Source organism: Cnephaeus nilssonii (assembly GCF_951640355.1).
Source record: "Cnephaeus nilssonii genome assembly, chromosome: 3".
NCBI lineage: Eukaryota > Metazoa > Chordata > Mammalia > Chiroptera > Vespertilionidae > Cnephaeus > Cnephaeus nilssonii.
This window is the reverse complement of record NC_137074.1, coordinates 52504521-52523264: the sequence shown is the minus strand read 5'-3', so window position 1 is coordinate 52523264 and position 18744 is coordinate 52504521. Positions and strand designations below refer to the sequence as shown.

General features: G+C 40.0%; 3 protein-coding genes across 5 annotated transcripts in view; 2 read left to right on the top strand and 1 right to left on the bottom strand.

Annotated features, from left to right (window-relative positions):
- SENP5 (SUMO specific peptidase 5) overlaps positions 1-9876 on the top strand; it is a 56729-nt gene extending 46853 nt beyond the window's left edge. For both annotated transcript variants that reach the window (XM_079766520.1, XM_079766519.1), the window contains 4 exons: positions 747-884; positions 4062-4145; positions 5784-5834; positions 6692-9876. In XM_079766520.1, the coding sequence (XP_079622646.1) occupies positions 747-884; positions 4062-4145; positions 5784-5834; positions 6692-6802 (384 nt within the window). In that variant the 3' untranslated portion in view covers positions 6803-9876. The remainder of the gene's footprint in view (positions 1-746; positions 885-4061; positions 4146-5783; positions 5835-6691) is intronic.
- Positions 9877-10561: 685 nt separating this feature from the next.
- NCBP2 (nuclear cap binding protein subunit 2) lies at positions 10562-16917 on the bottom strand. Of its 2 annotated transcripts, none has more exons than XM_079766770.1 (4): positions 16761-16917; positions 15645-15826; positions 13163-13301; positions 10562-12604 (listed from the first exon to the last, which is right to left on the bottom strand). In XM_079766770.1, the coding sequence occupies exons 1-4, from the start codon at positions 16836-16838 to the stop codon at positions 12533-12535; spliced, it is 471 nt and encodes a 156-aa protein (XP_079622896.1). In that variant the 5' UTR covers positions 16839-16917; the 3' UTR covers positions 10562-12532. The 2 variants fall into 2 exon arrangements, with proteins under 2 accessions (XP_079622896.1, XP_079622897.1); XM_079766771.1 differs by lacking the exon at positions 16761-16917 and adding an exon at positions 16462-16750.
- Positions 16918-16973: 56 nt separating this feature from the next.
- Positions 16974-18097, top strand: NCBP2AS2 (NCBP2 antisense 2 (head to head)). Its single transcript, XM_079766772.1, has one exon. The coding sequence runs from the start codon at positions 17048-17050 to the stop codon at positions 17345-17347; it is 300 nt and encodes a 99-aa protein (XP_079622898.1). The 5' UTR covers positions 16974-17047; the 3' UTR covers positions 17348-18097.
- The last annotated feature ends 647 nt before the right edge of the window (positions 18098-18744 follow it).

Sequence of the window (18744 nt, the reverse complement as noted above, 5' to 3'; positions counted from 1 at the left end):
GGAATAGCAAATATCCCTAGATTGCAAAGGACATATTGGGATATAAAAGATGAATTAGAATGTATAAGATATTTGAAGTATTATCAGGGATATTTTTCTCAATTTTGACACCTGGGAGACCTGAGGTAGTAATAATGGTAATAGCTAAGATTTATTAGCTACATATAATGTGTTAAGCATTTTACATTTATTATAACTCTCAAGAACATTATAAGGTAGGTGCTATTGTTATCTGTGTTTTATATTAAAGAAATCAAAGCACAAGAAGCTATGAAAATTGCCAGTTATCTAGCCTGTAAGCAGAAGAGCCACAATTTGAACTTGACCAGACTTACTTCAGAGCCCACAATCTTAACTACTGTACTGAGTCTGTAGAAAGATAAAAACCGTATAGCCATATTTTCTAATACCATGACTCCTTCCTAAATAAGAACTGAGTCGAGGTTAAATATGAACACAAGAAGCATAAAAATAAGGGGCCAGATCATATCTGGCAGTTGATAAGCACAGCTTTAGCAGGTTAAATGGAAAATGGTGCTTTCTATATTATCAGTTTTCTTATTGTGTATTATAGCTTACTAGTTACAATATGTGCTTCAGACTAAGACCTGGGTTCAAATTCTGGCTTCACCACTTCCTAGTTTTATGACTTTGGGCAAGTCAGAGGTCAGGAAATTGAAGCAGCTGTTTATTATTGTTGATTTGGATAGCCTGTGGTGATGGCATCTTTTTCTTTTCTTGATCAGGTGGATTTATTTAAAAAGAGTCTTCTGTTGATTCCTATTCACCTGGAAGTTCACTGGTCTCTCATTACTGTGACACTTTCTAACCGAATTATTTCATTTTATGATTCGCAAGGCATTCATTTTAAGTTTTGTGTAGAGGTAAGTTAATATAATGCCCATTTCCCCCCCTTTATCTTGTGATTGACCAAATATTATCTTAGCACTAGAAACAATACCACAGAGGATCAAGTTCTCTCATAAAACCCCTCTGAAATGTTGGCAGAGAAAAGGATTGCCAGAGGACTCTCCAAGTGAGGACAGGTGGCTGTCTATATTCTGGATCCCTCTCAGATTCTTTGGATTTTATCCCATTTCATTATGCCTTTCCCTTAATACTTTATTTTGAATGTGGATAGAAATCATTCTCTTTAGAGCTGAAATTTGCCTGTATCTTCAAAATAACTTCTTTAGAATGAATTATAACCAAGAGAATCAACTGGCAAATATGAGAGTTCAACAAGATGGTGGGATACAAAGCAAGAAAATTCAGCAGGTTTCTTAATTTTTCTGCACTAGCAAGAACCAGTTAGAAAATGTGTCTGAAAACAGAAAGATTCCATTTTCAAAAGCAACAAAGACATAAATTACCCAGGAATATACCCTAGCAAAAAAATGTAGACATTTTTAAAGATGAAAAAAGTATTTAAAGGAAATCTGAATAGATGGAAAGATAGACACACTCAATATTGGAAAGAGATCAGTTCTCCCCAAACTAATATATACCAATTTCTGTCCTAGTTACTTTCCCATCAGGATTTTGAAATAAACCTAATCAGCTTGTCATGGAATTCATATTTCAGAATTCACGTGCATGAACAGCTAAAATAGTTTTGAAGTAGAATAGTGAAGAAAGGATTACTTGGTCTACTACATGTCAAACTACATCATAAATTTTTTTCTTTAAATTAAAATTTAAAAATATTTATTGATTTTGGAGAGAGAAAAACATGGATTTGTTGTTCCACCCATCTGTGCATTCATTGGTTGATTCTTGTATATGCCCTGACTGGGGATCAAACCTGCAACCTTGGCATATCAGGATGATGCTCTAACCAACTGAGCTACCCGGCCAGAGCTGTATCATAAAGTTTTAATAATGAAAACTATGTTTATATTTATTTAGGAATAGATGAGTAAACTGGTGGTACAGCATAAAGAATCTAGAAACAACTGATGTATATGTGGGAACGTAGTGTATGATAAAGTTGGGAAAGGACAGGCTATTCAGTATATGCCATTGGGAAAATTAGCTATCTTTTTGGAAAAATAAAATATAGATCTTTACTTCATACTATTTAGAAAAACAAATTTCAGATGGAATAATGACCTAAACATAAAACTGTAAAAGTCAGAATAAAATACAGAAAATGTTATGTTCTTAGAGTAGGAAGGCATTCTTACGCAGAACCAAAAGAGCAAAAGATATAAAGGAACAGTAGACTTGAAGAAAGTGTTGGTGACATATAATAGTCACTGTCCAGAATATATAAAGTACTTCTACAAATGATTAAGAAAAAGAAGGATCTAATAGAAATAGACAAAGGATAAAATAAGTAGTTTTTAGGAAAAATGCAGATAACCATTAAATGCATGGAGAGATGCTCAGCCTTACAGGAAATACAGGGAATGCAAACACAGTTCCATTTTTTGCCTGTTATATCAGGAAAAATTTATCTCCAGTTGGTAATATGGGTGTAAGGAAACAGACATTCTCATATTTTCTGGTGGAATGTATATTTAAACAGATGCAATTCTAATCAGTTCTAAATACCTTATAAATTATTGCATACCAATTCTATTTCTTGGTATCTACTCCATAAAAATATGTATTTATATACAAGAATGGGGCATTCACCAGGATGTTTGTTGCAGCGTTATTGCTAATAGTGAAAAATCCAAACAACCTAAATCTAGCTCTGCCAACAGATTAGCTAAATATGTATATTATAGTCATACTGCTAAACTGACCATTGCAGTTAAAAACAATATAGTAAATCTCCACATTCTAACATGGAAAGATCTCCAAGACATAATTGAATTTAAAAAAGCAAGTTGCAGGAATGATACAGTATAACATGTTTATGGCAATAAAAAAATATATGCATAATATATGTATGTATACTAGTATATGTGTATATATATACAAACACACACTTATGTATACATACATATATCTACTCTGCCTTTAGGGGGGTTAATTTAATTCATGAAACCTCTGCACCCTTTTTTCTTCCCCTTAAGCCATGGTCGGCAAACTGCGGATCGCAAGCCACATGCGGCTTTTTGGCCCCTTGAGTGTGGCTCTTCCACAAAATACCATGGCTTGAACGAGTCTATTTTGAAGAAGTGGCGTTAGAAGTTTAAGTTTAAAAAATTTGGCTCTCAAAAGAAATTTCAATCGTTGTACTGTTGATATTTGGTTCTGTTGACTAATGAGTTTGCCGACCACTGCCCTAAAGGAAGATAAATTACTTTATTTTTTAATATCTGTATTGATTTTTAGAGAGAAAGGAAGGGAGAGGGAGAAAGAGAAACATTGATAGGAGAGCTGAACATTAATCAGCTGCCGGCTGCACACCCTCCACCAGGGATTGAGCCTGCAATCCAGGCATTTTCCCTGACCAGGAATCAAACCAGCAACCTTTTGGTGTACAAGATGATGTCCAACCAACTGAGCCACACTGGCCAGGGCCAACTTTACTCTTAGAAGAGATACAAAGAGAGAGAGACATGAAGAGGTTGAGGGCATGAGGGAAAATTTGAAACTTCAGTAGGCTTCATCTTGGTAGAAATTTCAGGATTCTGACTCTATTTAGTATTTGGAATGGGCTTAATTATAACTTGACAAATTGAATGATACCTTTATGTGCAGTTCTCAAAAATATGGAAATAGGAATGTTTTTCATTGAGTTTCAGTTATTAATTATTTCTGCCATGAGTTCCTTCCATTTATTGATCTTTGGCAGTAATTTTTAACTTTCAAATTCAGCAGGTTAACTTACTGCTGAAAAAGGCTGACCATCTCATTAAAAGTTCTTATTAAACATATATCAGTGTCCACAGTCTAAGTGCATACCTGAGTACAGGGGGTCAGAGCCTTCTTAATACTACAGAGTGAAAGGTCTGAAATAAAGTCCGGCTTTGAACTTGTTCATGCATACTCTGCCCGGTGGTGGGGCCACAGTCTCCTCTTTTGCTTCTGTGTGCTGTGGGCAGGTTCCATTCTTCACCAACTGATGGAACATAGCATCTGTGTTGTGGTTTCTTTTTAACCAGAATATAAGAAAGTATTTGCTGACTGAAGCCAGAGAAAAAAATAGACCCGAATTTCTTCAGGGTTGGCAGACTGCTGTTACAAAGGTAAGTATGTGATAAATATGAAAACCCAGGCATATCAAGGGGATGGAATTATCAGAGGGGTAGGACTCTTTAAAAGCATTTTTAGACTGGTGATGAAGACCCTGGAAGCTGCAGAGAGGCAGCTCAAAACCTTAGTGTTCATCTCACTGCTGTTTCCCAGTGCTTGCTAAGAACAAATAAGGTTAGTAATTTCATCCCTGGGGCAACTGCTAATGATATGGTTATACTATTTTTATAATGATATGATTATTAAAAAAAAATTTTTGGTGGAACCTGCCTTTGCCGCATAGCTCTTATTTCCAGGAGATTCATATAGACCCAGAGAAAATACTGAAACAACTGTTTGGATCTACTAAAGGGAGCAGGTGCACTGAGCTACTTTCCAGGCAGCTGGGGAAGACAGTGGCCTGGGGGTTCCAGTTTGAGCACAGTCTGGAAGCAGCACTGTTTGGCCCATAGACACTTAAAGCTGGATATGGGCACAGCTAGGCAGAGCTCTCAGCCCTGTTACATGTACCAGTGTCTTACAGTTGACGGTCACTGCTTTCATGTTTTCAAAGTGTTTTTGCTTGTGTGATCTCATTTGGTGATCCTTACAGCCTGTGAGGTAAGTGGGTCATTTAGGGATAAGTGTCCTCTTTATTCTATAGATGAGAAAACTGAAGCCTGGGTGTGACCTTCCCCAAAGCCACCACAGCTATTGGTAGGGCCAGGATCTTGAACTCATGTCTGTCTGGGTCACAGACACGTTATGAAGGCAGGGTTTTGGAACAAATCTTTAACCCAAACCCAGATAGATGAGACTTATTTGTTCATCGTTGAACTGAACCAAGTGCTAAATGTTTTAAATAACTTAGTATATTAGTTCAAACTAGAATTGAACTTGTAAATTTTCTGAATTTACCCAACTAGAATAGTTATTCTCTTAAATTTAGTCATAGACATGATCTTTCATATTCCCACTTTAGACAGGATGCAGTAACCAGTTCTTTTGAAAACATATTATTTACCTTTACAGTTTCTTTTGAAGAACAGGGCTGAGTTGTGTAATATGAGATGAAAAGTGAAGACTGCTAAGCAGGATTGTTACTGTCTAAGTATTCAGAGTCTGGGCACATGTTCTCTGATCCACAATTCCATTGTCAGGGTATTCATAGCAAAACTATCCAAATGGAAGTTTTTAAATAGTATTTTATTTTGTTTCCTATTGTTCATATCTAGGCAAAATATTGTTCTATAAATTGTGGTTCATAGCTTTTTTCATGTGGTCAGATGCCTCCATAAAGTCAAACACTTTATTTATTTATTTTAAATACGTTTTCATTTATTTGAGAGAGAAACATCGATTAGTTGCCTCCTCCTGTATGCACCTCACCTGGAGATTGAACCCACAATCTGGGCATGTGCCATGACCAGGAATTGAACCAGCGACCTTTCGGTGCATGGGATGATGCTCAACCAACTGAGCCACACCAGGCAGGGCTAAAATCAAACACTTTAAAAACCAGTGATATACACCAGCTGTCCTGGATAGAGATACATTTCTTGTCTCGCTTATTTTTTTATAAAAATAAATTTTCTTATCTGAAAAGTATTATTTGGTCTTATTTTAATGATAATTTTGTTTTTCCCCCACAGTGTATTCCACAACAGAAAAATGACAGTGACTGTGGAGTCTTTGTGCTCCAGGTAAGAAAAAAATAATAATTTTTTTTCTAGAATTTACAATGTGTGGATTAAATTTTTGGGTTTAGAGAGGAAAGATTGAGTCCCCCTGATGTGTACATGGTACTAGCTACAGTTAACAGGGTACTTTTCCTTCCTCCCTTCCTTTCTTGTTAAGAAGCAGGAGTTTCTGTATTTTCAGATTTTATCATTTGGAAGAACCATCTTTGAAGACTAAGAATGAATAATTGCTAACATACATGTCTTATCAGAGGTTATTAGTTATTAGTGAGCCACAGTGGACACTGATCTGAATTTGTCTATATCATGGACCCTTGGCATTTGAAGAATTAACTATATATTTTTAACCATTGGCAAGTGGTCTTTAGCTATAGAGTAAGAACTATTTAGATTTTAAATAAGGGCCGCGTTCAAAGCTGTGCTTTCTCATACTGTAGATTCCCTTAGTGATCAGAAGGCTATTGAAAATTTTGTTACACATTATATATGTGAAGGAGATGATGGTATACCATCCATGAATTTAGAGAACTGCCAAGATCTTGGAAGATGGGCTCATTCATATGACTCATGAATGTCTGGGATTTGAAAACAAATTCAAGTTCTCAGTTACAGGCCGTGTGAGGTCTGGTTGTACCTGGAGAAGAAACGGAGCCTCTTATCAGTCTCCCCTTTTCATAGCATTATGTGGGGATGGGGGGACATCCCAGGCCATGTACTTACATGGAAGGTTAACTTTATAACAAGTTTAAACAAATGTTAAAATGCCGCCTTAGACTACTTGATTAGGTCTGCATCTGATAAAATACCTTGGGCTGGTACTAACCCCACAGGCCATTTAAATGTTTCTGGGTCCTTTGCAGTACTGCAAGTGCCTCGCCTTAGATCAGCCTTTCCAGTTTTCCCAAGAAGACATGCCCCGAGTACGGAAGAGGATTTACAAGGAGTTGTGTGAATGCCGGCTCATGGACTAAAACCCAGCAAGGCTGGGAAGTCTGACCAAGTTGGAGCAGATGATTTGTTACTTGAATCTCCAAACACTTATTTGAATTCTAACAGATATTTCACATCGGTGGTATTGGGCCACTATTGTTACCTCAAGTTTATTTTTAGCCCTTATTCATTTCTCTAACTACAATGTACTATTTTTTAATGTTCAGATTGGTTTCAGTTTTAACTTTATGAATTCCACATGTTCTCCCCACCCCATATTTAATATTTATTATCCAAACGCATGCATATAGACAGAGCATGCAGTGCAGAGTATTAAAAAACACACAAAAAACCTAGATTTGGTACAGCTTTGAAACTTAGATATGAACTGAACATAGGTTTCAAATATAATCCCAAAACCTAAAAAAGGTGGGATGTTTTTCATACAACATAACTCTGAGAGTATTAGGTGTTCCCTGGGCATAGAGGATAGCTAGTTGTTTCGAAAAAGCAAGTCCTGTCTTACTTTTACCAGCAGTACCTTTCACTGACTTCCCTCTCTGGGTCTTGGAACGTGAGTTGCATTCCTTTTGAAGGGTGAGAAGGAAGTGGCCAAAAACTAAGTGGTGTGTTCTCTTCCTGGAGGCACATGTGAGAAGAATTACAATAAATGCCTAAGTCTTATAAAGGCTTTTGCTGGAACATTGAATTCCCTGGATTTTTGTTTTTGACCCATTAAAAAACTTAGTATCTATCAAACAAGTGGTCAAACAAATGAGAATTCAGCCTAGAGTAATTTACAAGTTGACACTTCCCTTGTATTATCTCCCATAAGAAACTAGGATTTGCCAGATACCTTTCTATTTCAAGGGTATTTAAAATATAAACACTTAAAACTGAAGACTGGCTTCAGGTCTTTTTCAGGTGGGTTGGGGGAAGAGGAATGGTAATAGAGAAGACTTGGTTCCTCAGGAGTACAGCAAGTGTTTTTTTCCCCCTTTTAGCTCTTTAGTGATCTCAGCAACGTTCAGGGCCCCTCATTTGGCCTCTGCTTGACCAAGGAGTCTTTTTTTTTTTTTTGGCTTCTATGAACCTCATCTTCTGGAGAAAGGCAGAAATGGCCCTGTTCTTACACTTGGCTGCATTAGGATTAATATAATGGATCTTGCATCTTCAATCTAGCTATTTGTGGTATTTGAAAGGAAATAAAAAAATGCATGTTAAACTACCCAATTATCTGTTCTGAACTGGGCAGGAAAAACAACAGATGTGTATGTAAGAAACTTAGAAGTTTGTACAGAAAAATACCAAGAAAATGGCAGAAGACACTTGGGATCGATGCCTAGTTAGGTGTTGAAAATAAAAAGCTAAAATGTGCAGTTTCACTTGGCCATAAGGTAAGGCTGACTGCCAGCAGTTGAGGGTGGAGTCAGACATGTTTACATGCAGGGTTCCCTCCCCAGACAGACCAGCACCAACACCAGTGTTTACAGTGTAAACAGTCCCAGCACTTTCCTAAGTCCCCCAAGACTCCAACTCTTTAGTATAAAACCAGGTCAGTATTTCTTACTGTGCTTCAAGTCTTTAAAAAGACTGCGATTAGAGGCACTTTATGCTGCTATAGATAGGGTTGTGTCGGCATTAGAAAAAATTACAATTGAAAATGGGGAGGACATCTTGAGATTTTCAGTTTTCAGACAAAGTATGCAAAATGAGATTTTTCAAATTTGTATGTGATACATTTACCTTTTTTTGTAGCTGTAAAAAGTAGCCAATAACTAGGCTATTGATTCAAAACATCTTATACTTTAGAGCTCCATATCTCACTTCCTTACTGACAGAATTCGGCATGCAGAATCTTAATTAGTGCCCAAAGCCTGAGTTGCCATTTCCTCCAATCTGAGAAACTGCCATCATCTCCACATTGAGGCTTGCAGGGATGTTCACGGAGAACCTAAAGTGAGCTGTCCCAAGTCATTTCTCATTCACTTCCAGCTTTATGGGACACCTTGAGATGCATTGCTCATCATGCTTAAGCCTAAATTACAAATATTTTAAGTCTGGTTAAAATGTTTCTCTGCATTCATGAAACTTGGTTTTAGCACACATAGTCACTTTTCCCCCTCTTGTGATTAGTTATAAACCTCTATTTAGCCCAAGAATGGCCTTTTTTCTTGATGTTTGCAATAATTGCTTCCTTGCAACAAAGACATTTTTTAAATATAGTTTGGGCTGTTGGTGGAAGGGACGGGCATTGTTTTTACTGTCACTAACTTGTCCCTGAATTGTTGCCCACGAGGTGGGTAGACCTTATGCTTTTGGGGTTGAGTGCAGGCCTTGTATAAACTAAAAGCTACTTATGATACATCTTCAACAAGCTGCCCAGTTTTCTCCATCAGCAAACTTACCAGTCTGTAGCCTGTGCTTCCCAGTGATTTTTTTTCTTTTGTTAAATGTATAGCAATGAATGTAGATTTAATTCTTTTAGTTTAGCTCTCGCAAGAATTGTAGAGAACCAACCTTCTCTTAAGGAAAGGAACCTTCTAAAGGAAAAAGAAGCACTTGCTCCTCAGTCCCCAAATCCCGTTTTTAGCTTTGCATTGTATTTTCTATTTATCATTAAAGACGAGTTAACATTGGTCATCTTGAATTCATCGTTGGAACAAAACAAGAACAGCCAGCACTAGTCTAAGTTGAGCTGCCCTTTCTCTTTGCAATTGTAGTTCATTGGTTTAAAAGAGATAACTGGGAGTTCTGGGTGGATCAGAACCATCAGGCGAGAAACAGTGTATTTATAGTGTGAATTAGACATATTGACTACCTGCTCTGCTTACTGATGTTATGAAACCAAACTAATCTGCAATTATAAAGCACATACTTTATGTGCTGGGCCCTGCCTCCTGGCCAGTAGATAATTAAGAAGGCCTAGGGAATACCATCAGAGAAGTGCTAATTGTATTGGGGTTTTACAAAAGCAGACCTATACAAGCTGTTCTCTTAAGAAGTACCTTTTCGTCAGAAAAAAGAATTTATTTAAAGGTTGTGATAATGTAAAATGACTCAAACCTTCTAGCAAAAATATTTTTTTGAAAAATAAATGAAATGCCTTTATAAATGTGTGTTCTCTTGTATTGAATAACATGTACTGTTTGGTGAGTAGGAATTTTTCCAAGTGACATTTCAGTCATGACTACTCATTTATGAATATGACCGGTGTACGCTCCAAGAGGCCTACCCTTAAAAAGCACAGTCCAATAGAATTGTCTGCAGTGATGGAATCTTTATGTATAATCTATATACATAAAAGACTAATATGCAAAGTGTCCCCTCGGGAGTTCGACCAGAGACTAGTAGGAGTTCGATTGCTTGCTTTGATGTGCGCTGACCACCGGGGGTAGGGGTGGCACGGAAGGAAGGAAGGCCCTGGTCAGCAGTCAGCAGCCAGAAGGAAGGCCCTGACCGGCCCTGATCGCTGGCCAGGCCTAGGGACTCTACCAGTGCATGAATTTCATGCACCAGGTCTCTAGTGTTCTATATTTGCATCCATTACAATAGCCACTAACCACATGTGGCTATTGAGCATTTGAATTGTGGCTAGTGTAAATGAGGAACTGAATGTTTTAATTTAATTAGCTACATGTGGCTAATGACTACCATACTAGATAACTGTCACATCAAAATGGGCAAGCAAGTTCTGCACATTATTCATAGATTCCCGCCCAAACGTAATCATAAATATTCCAGAGTAAGACGGTTCCACTGTCCCTCTTTATAGGTGAGGAAATGGGCACAGACAAGGATAAGTTGGTCCAACTTTATTGAAATCTGTTACAGAAGTCACAGTTCCATGTAGAACCACTGTCTGTGGTTTTATGGTCTGTAGAAATCTGAGTTACGCTTTACTAAAAAAAGAATATAAAATACATTAAACTCAAACGATAGTGTAAAAAAATTTTTTTAAAGTCAATAGTATGTCCTCACAAAATTAAAATATCTGCAAATGTTTTTTTCTTAAGCGCAAGTAGTTATAGCTTTTATAAAAATTCAAGTAACCGGCTTCAATTTAATGAGAAAACCTATACTTACCTATTGTCAAAGATGTTCACATTTGAGATACTTCAGCCCCAAGTTTCACAAACTACAAGAAGTTTGGAGATACTTTGTTGCTAGATGAAAAAATCTCACTTATGTCAGGAAAAATTATACTAGATTAGCAGTTTTAAATGAACAACAGAGACAACCAAAGTGTCCTGCGATAGAGGACTGGATAAAGAAGATGTGGTACATACACACAATGGAATACTACTCAGCCATTAAAAAACCCCAAAATACTGCCATTTGTGACAACACAGATGGATCTAGAGAATATTATGCTAAGTGCAATAAGCCAGTCAGAAAAAGCTAAGAACCATATGGTTTCATTCATATGTGGGATATAAAACCGAAACTCATGGACACGAATAGTAGTGTAGTGGTTGCCAAAGGGAATGGGAGGGGTGGGGGATGAAGGGGACCTAAGATTTGACTTTGGGAGGCGGGCACACAATACAATATACAGATCTTGTATTGTAGAAATCTACACCTGAAACCTATATGATCCTATTAAACAATGTCACCCCAATAAATTAAAAAAGAACAACAGTTCAACATACTATTAGAGAGAAATCACCTCTTGCCTTACAAATGCAAAGTAAATACTCTAGACTCCCCTCTCTGTGGAGACCGTTGCTATCAAGGCTCTGAAACTCAGTAAGCACAATTAGTAAAAAAACAAGACAGACTTCAACATGACAACTGGCCAAAACATATTTCCTGAGGAAAGCATTTCTGATCGTTTTTCATTAGGCTCTTGTTTTTAGACCTATTCTATTCCCAAGACCACTCTGAAAACAAAAACAATAAATCTGATGGCCCTCACAGCAACCTTCAACGTTTCAAGACCATGTTTTAACTAGTGTCCTCTGATATTTCATCCCATTTCCTACTGACAATGTCCCCCACTTCCCTTCGAGTATTTGAGGTTCTTCATAATACAAACCAACCTTGGCTTTTTTTTTTTTTTTTTTTTAGCTTTAGGTAAAACACACTTTTTAAAAATGTACTTAGTAAATACCTTCCAAGTCCTGTACCTAATTTCCTGACATATAAAGCATGTGAGCAGGTTAGATACCCTGGGACTGTCTAAGGCTTACTTTTGCACCAACTCTTTAGGAAGTTCTCTTAACTTCCTAAATTTGCCTTTAGAGATTAGCATTCAACATAGGGAAAAATTCAGTTGTCAAACATCTGTTCCTAATTTAGAGCAAAGATATACAATATCACAAAACTCCATTTATTCAACTTTATCTCAAGGCAACTTAAAAAATTTTTAAATAGTAATTACAGGCCCCAATGTGTAGAACATGAACCTGCTTACACACAAACACAGTAAACAAAATTGTAAACTTTTCCAATTTTCCTAAAAGACGTGTGGTGTTTTTGGCTGATAAATCAACATTATAGATAAACTCCGTTGCCAAGGAACACGATTTTTGACCTGGTAAGACAATCATTCCAGTAACCTTACACATGCCCAATATTCTAAGACTAGAATTAAAGGCATTCTTTTGGCTTCTGTCCTTTAATAATTTTCAGAGGAAAGCCATGAAGTGGTGTCTGGCTCAGCAGAGACATTGATCAAATATTTGTAAAAATGGCAGGTTTGCAGACCTTAGGTAATGTACATCAAATTCAGCAGGCCAAAGGAGTGAGTTTTTCATGATGGTTTTTGCTCACTGGTTTTGGGCCAGTTTTCCATAGCCTCCTCTCCCAGCATCATATTCCTGTCGATACTCATCTCGTACCTTAATGAAAAAGAACACAGGTTACAATATAGAGAAGATTGGTGTAATAAATATGCCTACCACAAATATGCCAAACAGCTAAGCCTTTTCAGATATAATGTGAATGAACATTCATGCAGAATATAATTTTCTAAAGCAACTGCCTTGCAGAATTATCTCAGACTACCTAATAGTTTGGTCTTTTTGTTTTGTTTCTTACCAAACATCAGGTGTATACTCATTCACCACCATTCAAAAATAGCTCATTGCAAGGTACTTAAATTAGGCTATTTTTAAGTAAAAACAAAATGCATTTCAGTGCATTATGCTTTTGTTCTAGACACTTTTGCAGGTGGAAAATATCTAACCCCTAGCAAAAGTCCAGCAATGTACAGAATATACCACTGCATTAGTTAAGAAAGTAATTTACTAATCTCAATGGGTGATTTGAGATTCACTTCAAGCCAAAGTTATAGGCACAAAGTTATTTTCAAAAGAGCAAATACAAATAGACAAAACACTTGTCATTAGGACTGGAATCCCAGGTAAAGGCTGAGCCCAGAGAACCTTCCTGCTTACCTGGCCTCCAGACCGGCCACGGCCATACTGCCTGCCCTCCTTAAAGCCTGCATCCCAGTCTGTGCGAATGATCCGGTCATCCAGACGAGTTCCATTTATGTACCGCATGGCATTTTCTGCATCTGCTCTTGAGTAGTATCTTAAGTATAAGTATTAAGGAACACTATATAGCATTTCTCCAAACCTTTTTGGAACTACAAAAACTCAACTAGACGGAGTTTAAAGACATAGGTTTGCAAAGGCCTGTTTGAGATTGGTCCAGAAGCACTAGAGTCAAATATGACGGACACTTATCCATGGCTACATTGATCATGATTTCCTGAATAATCCTGTTAATAACTATTTGGTCCCATTCTCTCCGTATTTTGATTGCAAAATATGTATGTTCAGGGCAGGTCTATGCCACAAAATACACTCATTCAAGGAAACAATGCCATCCTTATCTGGAGCTGTATATTCAAGAACAACCTTAAGAGAGGTCACAGTGGATATGGAATTGCCATTGTATTTCATTAGAAGGAAAGACTCAGAAATGCTGATCTAGACATTTTTTTCCTTGTCTTTAATTACACAGGGAAACACTTGCTGAAATTCCAGTGTCCTGCACCCAGTAATTTGTTGGATGAATGGAATGCATGCTAACAGGGCAAACAGAAAAACAACACTGCCAATGCAGACTCTCTCTTGGGTATTTGCCATTATGATTATTGATCTTTGACTTACAAGAAAAATGCAAAAATACCACAGTTCTCAGAGACTATTATCTTTGAGGAGGATTTTGTCTTTTGTGTTTTCATTGTTCTCCCTGTCCCCTGTGAACTATTGTTACCAGAGGCAAAAGCAAAACATGGACACTCTGGTCCCTTTCATCTGAAGGGAGAATGGAAGGAAGAAGCTTGCAGAGCCCAGAAATTAGACACAAAAGTTAAAAGTGGGGCTTCTGGTTCGAGCTGATAGTGAGCACATTTCCCTCCTTTCCTTTTCAAGACCCTCATTTAAATTAGGAAAAAAACATACACCCAGAAAAGAAAAGATGCTAGCAGCAGACTAATGATTCAACAAAAGCCGATGGGAGAGTGTTCATGGATGAAACAAAGTTAGTCTGAAATATTCTGAAGGAGCTTAAGAAGGGGACAGTAAACCCAGGCGGCTCTTACCAAAGTTGAATAAAAAGTGAAGCTGCAGAAAGGGTCAACAGTCTCTACGTGGGAAGACTTGCTAGCAGGAAAGAATTTAATCCCAGGCAAATACAAATCAAATGATAGGGTTCTGAACAAACTGTCTGGAGAAACTAGGGCACTGTCTTTATGTTAGCTGACCAAAATACAATCCCCTTTTTTTCGGGCATTTGGTAAACCCACATATCCAAAGGTAAGGCAACAACTGGAGACAGCAGCTCTGCTTGGGTCCACAAAATCACCCTTCTTTCCCCTAGTTCTGATTGCAAACCCAAGGATCACCAGACCTTTATGGAAAATTTACAGCATAAATACAACCAAAAGAAACAGATGATTCAGGACAAGGAAAAAATTTCAAGACATGTTAGATCATGTTTTAAATTTCTCAGAATATAAAACAAAATGACCAAAGAAAGAAAAATATTAGGAAAAGGATAAATCCAGAAGTTTCAATATTTAGTTTCCAGGGAGAGAATAAAAGATTATAAATACAGTTTTGGTTTTTATCTATAAACATCAAGCTATATATATCTAATATAATGAGTATACCTAATATAATTATATACATCTAATATAATGAGATACATACTATAGAGCCATTTTAAAAAGAGGTAGACCTACATGTGCTGATATGGAACAATCACTAAGAGGACTGTAGTACACTGCTACACATGCACAGGTTTTTTCTGGAGTTACCCGAGACTGGTAACTGTCTCTGGGCTTAGAATGATACTATTCCTTTGACTTTTAAAAATTTATTATTATTATTGATTTAAGAGAGGGAGAGAAGAAATACCAACTTGTTGTTCCACTCATTTTATGAATTCAATGGTTGATTCTTGTATGTGCTCTCGACTGGGGATCAAACCCACAACCTTGGCCTATTGGGATGATGCTCCAACCAACTGAGCTATCAAGTTAGGATTCATGTGAGAGAAACATTGATATCTCTCTCTCTCTCTCTCTCCCCCTCCCCCCCCCCCCCCCCCCCCGGTCTCTCTCCCCCTTCCTCTTTCTGTAAAATCAATAAAAAGATATCTTTGGGTGAGGATTAAAAAAAAAAAAGAAGAATTAACTATAAACAAAGCATGGATTTCAAGAACAAAATGTAAATGTTACCAGCTTTCACAATGTAAGAGTGTACACATACTGGACAGAAGGTAAGAAGTAGATGAAAGAAGAGAGACAGAGATATGTGTAGGAAGGCTAATTAGCAAATATCCTCACAAATTTTTTTTAAACAGGTGACTAACCACTCAGGTCCCACCCTCGTCCAACAGCTACCTAAGACACAGGAAGGATACTCCACAAAGCAGAAACCACATGCTGTTTTCTTCATTTTATCCAGGCCCATAATGATTTTCTTTATGTCTCCACTTTTGCTGAAGAGTTCATAGATTTGTTCTTCAGTTGTATAAAAGGAAAGATTTCCAACATACAATGTACAGCTTTTCTTCAGTAATTTTTCCTGTTCTTCATTGTCACCCTGAATTTCAAATAGAGAAAAAGTTAAGCAACACAATCAAAGAACAGCCCTGCTTAAATAGTATTCCTATTATAAATTCTGCTTTGGGAATCAGCTTCTCTCATCATTCCAATCTACCACAAATTCTCTGCCGGGGCTTGGGGGGCGGAGAGGGGGAGAAGGAGGGGGAGGGAGAAAGAGGGAGGGAGGGAGGGAGATGTTCACAATCTATGAAGCAAGGTCCAGATTGCTTTTAGTAGAGGGTCATGGCTTGAAGGTTACATTGCATATAGCCCTCCTTCTGTACCATGCTGTCATACAAGTGGCATGCCTTTTCCCTGCACACTCCGTATTCTCAGCACTGGATCCTTCTCTAATGGTCCCGGTTTAATTTCCAGACCCTGAACCAATTTATTATAAGGGGGCTTTTTATCCTTTGTAGTGAAAAAATACATGGATTTGCAGAGACAGGGTACCCCTGTAATACTCCCATAGAAAATGTTCAAAATAACTGCTTGGATAGTTTACATGATCACAGATTTTTCACTACAACAAAATAAAAAGTAAAAAGCCCCGGTATCTGAGTCAGGGAGGCGCCTCCATGTACTCCAGGTGTCCAAAGGACACCCCTTGCCCTCATCACAAAGTCACCTTACCGAGGCACAGCCCGGGAAAACGGGAGCCACCACTACCGCCGCTCGAACGCCTCTGCACTGGGCCAGGCACCGGGGGCGGCTTCCGGGGAATGGGAGGGCGAGCCTCCCATTCCCTTTCTATGAGAGAAGGGGATTCTGTGACAGCCCCACGCCCTCGGCATCCATTCCCCAGCAGGCACCGGGGCCTCACTTTGGGTTTCGGGAAACCAGAGAATGGGGGACGACAATGAGACAGGAGAAAACCAGGTCGCAGGGTTCTGGGCCAGGGCCTTCCCTTCCCGCGGTCCGGCTCTCCTTACCCGGAAGTGCTGGTCCCGGTACTGGCTCAGCTCCACATAGGAGTCGCTGCGCAGCGCCTTCAGGAGGCCGCTGGACATAGTGCAGAGGTCGACGAGGACGCCGCCACTACGGGAAGAACCAGCGGACGCGGAGGTGGCGGAAGCGGAAACGCGAGAGGCGGGTGCTGCCGACCAATCCCAGCGCGGCAGTGTCGTCACCCGGCGGCGCGGGCTCAGACGTGGTCCGATGCCTGGCGCGTCCGGTCAGAAGCCAGAGCGAGGCACTCGGGTTCCGGGTCGCTCCAACGATGGTTCTAAGGCGGCTGCTGGGCGTCTTGCTGCACAGCCCGCAGCTGGTGGAGCGCCTGTCCGAGTCGCGGCCTATCCGGCGTGCGGCGCAGCTCACCGCCTTCGCCCTGCTGCAGGCTCAGCTGCGCGGCCAGGACGCGGCCCGGCGTCTGCGAGGCCTCGGGGCCGGGCCCGCGGGTTCCCTGGGCCGCCGCGCTGCCCGCTTCAGAGACACCTTCACTCAGGAGCTCCGCCGCGGCCTTCGGGAGCGCCCCGGGCCACCACCAGGTAGCCAGCGGGGCCCGGGAGCAAACCCCTAATCCGGGCCGAGATCACCCCTCTCCCTTCTGGCTGGACACGGGCCTCGGCGCTAAGGAGTCATCCCCAGCCCTGCGCATGGCTTCTACTCCTGACTCCTGTCAGCCTGCAGAGGTCCACGCATCAGAGAGCCCAGGCCAGACGGACATACCCGGTGAGTCCTGTGATCGGACAGGGCGCAGTGTGTGAAGAAAGCCCCGAAGCCTAACAGAAATGAAGATAAGCGAGGCCCTGACCCATCACCACCTACAGAGAGCCGTGGACCATGCCACAGCCCGAAGGAGAACCTGGCCTCTGCGTATGAGACTGAAACTCCTGATAGATGCTGCTACCTCTGCACGGATGTAGTAGGGCACTGCTTCCAGCGGAGATCATGGATGGAAAGACAGCCCAGTAGATGCCAAAATCCTCTGATTAAATGTGTGAGCTGAGAAATGGGTCTGAGTGTGGTACTTCTCTGGCAAGATGGATTAGGGTTCCTCGGGACTGTAGGCCCATGGGAGTACTAGTTAACACATACGGAGTGCTTACTCTGTGTTGGCACTTGCCAATTGAATGGGTTATCTCACGTAATCCTTACCATTTATGGGCAAGTGTAGGCTACTTCTTAAGTTGCCCATGGCCTTACAGAGCCGGATGTGAATACAGGTGCTTAATTCCAGGTCTTAAGTCCATAATCAGCTTTCCATAGCATTTACCAGGCCTGATCGTCAATGCCTGCCTTCCCACTCCTTACTGTCACCACTGAGTGTTAGGACTACTGCCTCCCAAGGAACAAGCTACCTGGATTCCTGTTTCCCATTTTAGAGGGTCAGGTCATTTGAGGCTTCTGACTGAATTTCTGATCACCTCTGATTAGGCTACACAGTGATTCCATCAGAAAGCCACAGAAGAAGCTTTTGACTGGCTGGTAACCAAACAGAATTTATACTCTGGCTTTTCTGGTAGTCACAGGAAGCTGGATAGGGCTGGAGACCTACCCTGGGGATGGAGGAGCTAAAGTAGCTTGTCCTCCATTTTCCTTATGGTCAGACTTCTGATTTGGCATCCCATCCTCCAGTCTTCCCATCAGAGGTGCTATTTAATCCTCTTGGAGGCCAGAAGTCCCATCTCCTAATGACCAAAGTCCTGGTTTGGCATCCTACCTTCCTCTCCCATCAGAGGAGAAATCTTTCTCCCAAACTAGAGGCAACTCATTGGATTTTCCCTGGAGCCTGGCAGTGATGAGCCTAAAGAGCTTGTTCAGTCTACTGTCTTGTCTGCCTCATTGGCCTCAGTGCCACCCATTGGTCCCTGGATATCAGAGTAGCACAATATTAGCAGTCCCCAGCCCAAATCCATACCCTCAACATAAATAAGCATACTCAGTGTTTTTTTCTAGAAGAGACAAAAAGGGAAG

Coding starts and splice junctions, on each gene's coding strand:
- NCBP2AS2 (XM_079766772.1), top strand. CDS start 17,048: ATGGTTCTAAGGCGGCTGCTGGGCGTCTTGCTGCACAGCCCGCAGCTG.
- NCBP2 (XM_079766770.1), bottom strand. CDS start 16,838: ATGTCCAGCGGCCTCCTGAAGGCGCTGCGCAGCGACTCCTATGTGGAG. Junction 15,827..16,760: donor ACCGGGACCAGCACTTCCGG/GTAAGGAGAGCC, acceptor TTTGAAATTCAG/GGTGACAATGAAGAACAGGA. Junction 12,605..13,162: donor GTGGCCGGTCTGGAGGCCAG/GTAAGCAGGAAG, acceptor TTTTTCATTAAG/GTACGAGATGAGTATCGACA.